This window comes from Tupaia chinensis, unplaced genomic scaffold, assembly GCF_000334495.1.
Source record: "Tupaia chinensis unplaced genomic scaffold, TupChi_1.0 Scaffold000673_1, whole genome shotgun sequence".
Taxonomy (NCBI): Eukaryota; Metazoa; Chordata; class Mammalia; order Scandentia; family Tupaiidae; genus Tupaia; species Tupaia belangeri.
Genome location: NW_006160196.1, coordinates 1,100,922 through 1,107,787, shown reverse-complemented (window position 1 = coordinate 1,107,787; position 6,866 = coordinate 1,100,922). Strand labels below are relative to the sequence as shown.

General features: G+C 53.5%; 1 protein-coding gene across 1 annotated transcript in view; it reads left to right on the top strand.

Annotated features, from left to right (window-relative positions):
* The window catches only part of TRPM4 (transient receptor potential cation channel subfamily M member 4), a 59,856-nt gene that overhangs the window by 3,750 nt on the left and 49,240 nt on the right, over positions 1–6,866 (top strand). Inside the window, 4 exon segments of the mRNA XM_027776470.1 lie at positions 3,630–3,804; positions 4,308–4,488; positions 4,615–4,778; positions 4,997–5,180. Of these exon segments, the coding sequence (XP_027632271.1) occupies positions 3,630–3,804; positions 4,308–4,488; positions 4,615–4,778; positions 4,997–5,180 (704 nt within the window).

The following is a 6,866-nucleotide window of genomic DNA, read 5'->3' as shown; positions in this document are numbered from 1 at the left end:
CAGCACCTTAATCACCATACCACCTGCTGGTCCCTGGAAGAGTATTTTCAAAAACCTACCTCTGGGGCCAGCAGGTGGCATAATGGTTAGGGCTCTGGACTCCTACATAGCTGACTGACCATGGTTCAAATCCTAGACCAGACTTTCTTATTATTTTCCCTCTTTTTTCTTTCGTATTTTCTCTCTCTCTCTCTCTCTTCTCTCTGAGTACACATGCCATATGGCAAATAAAAAGTAATACTAGTAATACATAAAATTAAATAAATAATTCTTTAATGATGAACCTGCCTCTGGGTCCTACAGAGTCTCTGTCTCTCCAGTGAGCGCGTGCACCCTATAGCAAAAATCTCTCCAAACAAAGCAAGATAAAAACCTGCCTCTGAATGCCTTAAGGAACCGTGCACATCCCTGTGGCCTCCGCACACCTGCTTAATTTCTACCTAATGCTTCTTCCTATTAAATTACCGGCCGGGCCCCTGGGGGCGGTGAGTTAGAGAACGTGGCCCTTGCTCTGGGGAACACCAGCTCTCAAGGGAGGCCGAGAGCTAGAAAAAGCCACAGGAGCAGAGCAGCCGGGAGCGGGGGAGCTTGGGGAGCTGCCTCCCTGCGCTGCCAGGAACACATTTTCCAGGCTGGAGCCTCTGAGCTTGGCCTGAGCCAGCCCGTGATGCCAGACGAGGGGCCACTGTGTTTGGGGCTGGGCAGGCCATTGCTGATCTTATCAAGAGCAGTTTAGTGTCAGCGGCCACACGGAGGACGGCAGGTGGGAGGTGAGGTGCGGGAAGGCTGCCAGCGAGTCCAGTCACCGTGGAACGGGTCTGGACCCGCATCTGCTGTGGCAGTCACTGGCCACATGTGACTCCTGAGCACTTGAAATGTGCCAGTGCCACCAATGAACCGAATTTTTAATTTAGTGGATTTTAATTTAATTTAAATGTATTAGAGTGTAAGGAGCCCTGGGCCAGGGGGTGGGTCAGTGGGAATGACTGGGCCCACATGGGAAAGGTCCTGGGTTCACGTCCTGGCACCTCCTTGACACACGTGCTTGTGGTCTGAACCAGCAAGACTGGGGGTGCGTCGTGACGTGAAAAACCCTTTGGGATGGCTCTCTCCCTCTTTCCATTCCTTCCCTTATTATGGAAGAAATAAATGTGTTACAAAAAACAGAATATAGGAACCAGCAGATGGTGTAATGGTTATGTCGCTGGACTCCCATGGAGTCAACCGCAGTTCGAGTCCTGGACCCGATGACTTAAAACTCATGCCTGGTACAAGTGTGTGTGTGCCCAAGATCTGGAGAGGAAAATGGAGAAGGGATTGTAACATGACCATGCCCCCGAGGGGTGATTTCTCGCTTTCTGTTTCTCTGTCTCTGTCTCTCTGGCGAGTGCACGTGCCCTATAGCACAAATCTCTCTCTAATAAAAAAAAAAATGGAATATGAGGAGCACCACGGATGTAAAGAGGCCACGTGAACCGGCCCCATGTCAGGCAGCGCGGGCTCTGGGCCACTCCTTGAGGTTTTGCTCAGAACTGGTGGGAGGAGCTGGAAGAAAACGAGGCCACGGGATGTCGCTGCGATGCGGAAGGACAAGGGATAGACGGAGGCTTCCGGGCCCTGGAGTCCGGACGGAGAGGACTCGCTCTCACTGTAGTTCTCGCCGTGCGAGGGGCTGAGTGTGCTGGCCACCCCATGGGGACTGACCAGCCATCCTTTCAGTGTCCACAGCTTTTTTCTATTTATTTATTTATTTATTTATTCGAGTGTGCTGGCCACCCCACGGGGACTGACCGGCCATTCTTTCAGTGTCCAGAGCTTTTATCTTTTTCTTTATTTATTTATCAGGTTTTGGCCATCGGGTGAATGCACTCGCTGAAGAGAGACAGGGAAAGTGGGCTTGCTGCACGCACGGCTGGTGTGATTGTCAAGCAGCTGGGTCCGGGACTTGAACCGCGGTTGGCCATGGGGCAGTCCAGTTCTTTAACCACTCTGGCACCTGCCGGTCCCTCTTCACAGCTTTTGCCAAAGTGCATGTACCACCTGTTGTGTCATTTCCCCAACGCTGGTCACTCGGTTTATGGTTTATGGAAACACGGATCCCCCTGCTCTCTGCGTTCCCTCCTGAACGAGGGGCCACACGTTTTCAAATGACTCCCTCCTCCATCCCCCTGTGATTCCCTTTGAACCTCAGCCACATTCAGATAGCAGGGGGACTCGGACATTTACTTTAGGGGGCAAGGTTTGTGCGGGGTCTCTATAAATGAAAAACCTGAGGCCCACTGTATGACTTCGTGCTTAGTCAGCCCCGGCAAGGATCCGTGCAGCCGAATCCCAGCCCCGGTGGCTTGAGAAACACGCTGGGCACATGTGCGTGCGTGCCCAAGAGCAAGGGCGGAAGAGGGGTTGGGCTGTGACCGAGCCCCACTGAGGGGTGCTTTGTCTCTCTCTGTCTCTCTGTCTCTCTCTGGAAGGTACACACACCTTCTGGCAAAAGTAAAAAGAAATAAATAAAATGGAAAACGTGTTCCATTTGTTACCAAGAGTGAAAGACAAGCCACAAAAGACAAACGTGATGAAAAGTTTAAAAAGAGGTTTACTGGGCCAGCAGGTAGCGTGGTGGTGAAGGCATTGGCTCTCACATGGCCGTCCGGGTGGTTCAAGTCCTGAACCCGGCGGTTTGAAGTCACTCAGGGCGTGTGTGCGTGCGCGTGTGTGTGCATGAGTGTCCAAAATCCCGAGAGGAGAATGGGGGAGAAGGAACTGAGGGGAGGCCATCCCCCCTTGAGGGGTGATTTCTCACTTTCCCTCTTTATGCCTTTCTCCAAATGCACGGGTTCTAGTGCAAAACTTAGAAATCAATCAATCAGCAAATGCACGGGCTCTAGTGCAAAACTTAGAAATCAATCAATCAGTCAAAAGAGGTAGCAGCTGCGAGGCCGTGCAGACCTGCCAGCACTCAGCTGCGCCTCTGTGGGTGGCAGTGCTCGAAGTGGGAGGGGGTGACTCTCACTGTGTCCCTCGAGGCCCTTTAAAGCTCCCTGTGAAGCTGGGCCTGGAATGCACGCCCGTGTCATGGCATCAGTTAGCTACTCCCCGGCTCCCGAGGCTCTGTGGAGCCAGCTGCGCTGTTGTCTTTTCATCCGAGGAGGAAATTTAGTCTTAGAAAGGGAGAGCCAGGGGCCAGCAGGTGGCGTGGTGGATAAGGTGCTGGATTCCCACATGGCTGACCACGGTTCAAGTCCTAGACCCGGTGGCTTGCTTTCTCACTTTCCTTCTCATGGTTAAGTGCGTGTGTCCTATAGCAAATAAAATAGTAATAATAATAATAATAAAATTAAATAGGTCATTCTAATAAAAAAAGAAAGAAGGAAAGGGAAGCGATTTGCCCAAAGACACAGCAGCCTTCGCTGCAGCACAGAAACTCCAAACAACTCTCTGGAATCTTCCTTTTCATGTTGACGTTCTTGAGCCACTGCAGTGTCCTTGGGGTGGGGGAGACTGTAGTGGTTTCTGAGCCGCTGTGGGGGCTGCATGGACTCCGACGCCCCCTCTGCACAATCGCGCCACTTCTGCGGGCCGCCGGGGTCAGCGGGCCGCGCTGGGCTCACGCTACACCCTCGCACCCCCAGAGGCACCTTGTGCCAGTGCGGGCGCCCTCGGCCCACCCACGGGTCAGTGGCTGTGGAGGATGCCTTCGGGGCGGCCGTGGTGACAGTGTGGGACAGCGACGCACACACCACAGAGAAGCCCACTGACGCCTACGGGGACCTGGACTTCCTGGGCGCCGGCCGCAAGCCCAGCAATGTGAGGCCTACGCGGTGGGCAGGGCCGGGGTCAGCTCCCGCGGTGGCGGGGCGCCCGGCTGAACGCTGTCTCCCATCTGCCCGCCCCTGCCTTCACTTCTGGGTCTCTCCCCCATCCTTGTCTGTGGGGTCTCTCTGGGTCTCTGGTCTCTGTTCCCCTGTCTCGGAGTCTCTGTCTTCCTGCCCCCGGTGTCTGTGCTCCTCTCTCTGGCTCTCTGTGTCCCTCTCTTTGGGTTTCTTTTCTCCTTCCCCGGGTCTCTGTCCTCCTCTCTCTGGGTTTCTCTCCCCTTCTCTCTGGATTTCTGGACCCCACTCCTGGCTCTGGGTCTCTGCCTCTCTGTTTCTCTGGATCTCTGTTCCTCTCTCTGCATCTCTGCCCCTCTATTTCCCTGGTCTCTGCTCTCCTCTCTCTGGGTCTCTGCCCCTCTCTTTCACTGGTCTCTGCTGGGTCTCTGCCCCGTCCCCTCCCCCCCTCCCCGTGTCCCTTGTCCTGTGTGTCCACAGTTCCTTCGGCTCTCTGACCGCACGGATCCAGCTACAGTTTATAATCTGGTCACACGCACATGGGGCTTCCATGCCCCAAACCTGGTGGTGTCTGTGCTAGGGGGGTCGAGGGGCCTTGTCCTCCAGACCTGGCTGCAGGACCTGCTGCGACGAGGGCTGGTGCGGGCTGCCCAGAGCACAGGTGACCGAGGGCGGGTGGGGACTGTCCCCAAGCCAGAAGGCCATCTCCCCTACTGCTCTGATGCCCCTCCCCATCTCTCTGTGTCTTTGTGTCCCTCTGTCTCCATGTCTCTCTGTCTCTGTGTAGGGGCCTGGATTGTCACTGGGGGGCTGCACACAGGCATTGGCCGGCATGTTGGCGTGGCTGTGCGGGACCACCAGACGGCCAGCACCGGAGGCGCCAAAGTGGTGGCCATGGGCGTGGCCCCCTGGGGTGTGGTCCAGAACAGAGACACCCTCATCAACCCCAAGGTGCGCCCCAGGGCCTGGGGAAGGGAGGGTGCTGAGGGCCTGGACCCCTGGGTCTGGGGGAGGAGGAGCTGGGGGCCTGGACCTCTGGGTCTGGGGGAGGCGAGTTGGGGGCTGCACCCCTGGGTCTGGGGAGGAGGCCTGTGTCTGGCCCGGTCCTGGCAGGACCTGTCTGGCCCGGTCCTGACAGGACCCCCCCCCTTCTGCCGTCTGTCCCGCAGGGCTCATTCCCTGCAAGGTACCTGTGGCGTGGGGACCCCAAGGACGGGGTGCAGTTTCCCCTGGACTACAACTACTCGGCCTTCTTCCTGGTGGATGACGGCACCCACGGCCGGCTGGGCGGCGAGAACCGCTTCCGCGCGAAGTTCGAGTCCTACGTGGCGCAGCAGAAGACGGGCTTGGGGGGTGAGTGGCTCCTTGGGCCGCGACCCCTGGCCCATCACTCTGCAGCCCCGCGGTCTGGTCTGGTCGAAATTCGGGGAGTTTTCTATGATCAAGTGTTTGTTCCAACCCTTTCTATGTTTTCGAAAGTCTGTCCCGAACTTCACATGCATGTGGGAAAACGCACAGAAGTGGGGAGTGGGGTGGACTGTTGTCACGGAACCCACCTGCAGTCCAGGCCAAGAGGCTCGCTGTCACCGGCCCCCAGAGGCCCTCCCCTTCCCCACCCCGGGCCCCACGCTCCTGAGTCTAGCGGTCGTGAGTAGTCCCCGCCTGTAATCTGTGAGCAGAATAGCGTCTGAACAGCTTCGTGCCTGGCCTGTTAGACCTGCCCTCATTCCTGTGAGATTTATCAGAATCATTGCATGACCTGTAATTTGCAGATAACCCAATAAGAAGAAAAAAGGAAATTAGAAAATGGTTTGAACTGAAGGATAGTGAATATATAATATTCCAGTGCTTTGGGGATGCAACAAAAGCAATGCTTAGAAGGAAAATCGTAGATTTAAATAAATGCATATAACACAAACAGAAGAAAAGCTGAACACTGATTTCAGTTCCCGATGTTAAGAAAAAAAATGGGGTGGGGGAGCCAGCAGGTGGCATGATGGTTAAGGCAGCTGAATTCCCATGTGGCCGACTGCGCTTCAAGTCCTGGACCCAGCAGCTTGCTCTCTCACTTTCTTTCTCTCTCTCTGTCTCTTTCTGGTCAACCTCAAAATAAAAAATAAAAAAAGACAATACAGTTAAATACAAATTATTCTTAAAAAAAAAATAATAGGACCAGCAGATGGCATAATGGTTACATTACTGGACTCCCATGTAGTCTAACTATGGTTCGAGTCCTGGACCTGGTGGCTTAAATCCCATGCCAGGGACCAGCAGTTGGCATAATGGCTATGTCACTGGACTCCCATGTAGTTGACTGCGGTTTGAATCTTGGACCCGGTGGCTTAAACTCACACCAAGTGTGTGTGTGTGCGTGCCCAAGATCCCGAAAGGAGAATGGAAGAGAAAGGATTGTGGCGTGGCCATCCCCCCCTGGGAGGTGATTTCTTGCTTTCTCTCTGTCTCTCTCTGTCTTTCTGGCAAGTGCACTTGCCCTATAGCAAAAACCTCTCAAAAAAAAAAACCTAAAAAAAAAGAAAAACTAGAGGGGCCAGCAGGTGGCATGGTGGTTAAGGGCACTGGACTCGCACATGGTCGACCACAGTTTGAATCCTGGACCTGGTAGCTTGCTTCCTCACTTTCCGTCTCTTGGTCTCTCTTGCTCTGTCCCTCTCTGGACAAATTTTAAAAAATATATATAAATAAAATAATTCTTTCAAAAAAAACCTAGAAACAGAACAGCAAATCAAATCTAAGGGAAGTAGAAGCAAGGAAAAACCAAGACAAGGGCAGAAATCAATAAAATAGAAATTAATGTTGGATGGAGAAAATCTAATAAATAAAAAGCAGCATCTTTGTAAATGTTTTTCTGTATTTAAAAGAATAACTTGGGAGGGACCAGCAGGTGGTGTCGTGGTTAAGGCACTGGACACTCCCACATGCCGACCACGGTCCGAGTCCTGGACCTGGTGGCCTGCTTTCGTACATTCTCTCTCTCTCTCTCTCTGGTTAAATTAAAATAAATGAATAAATAAAATAAAA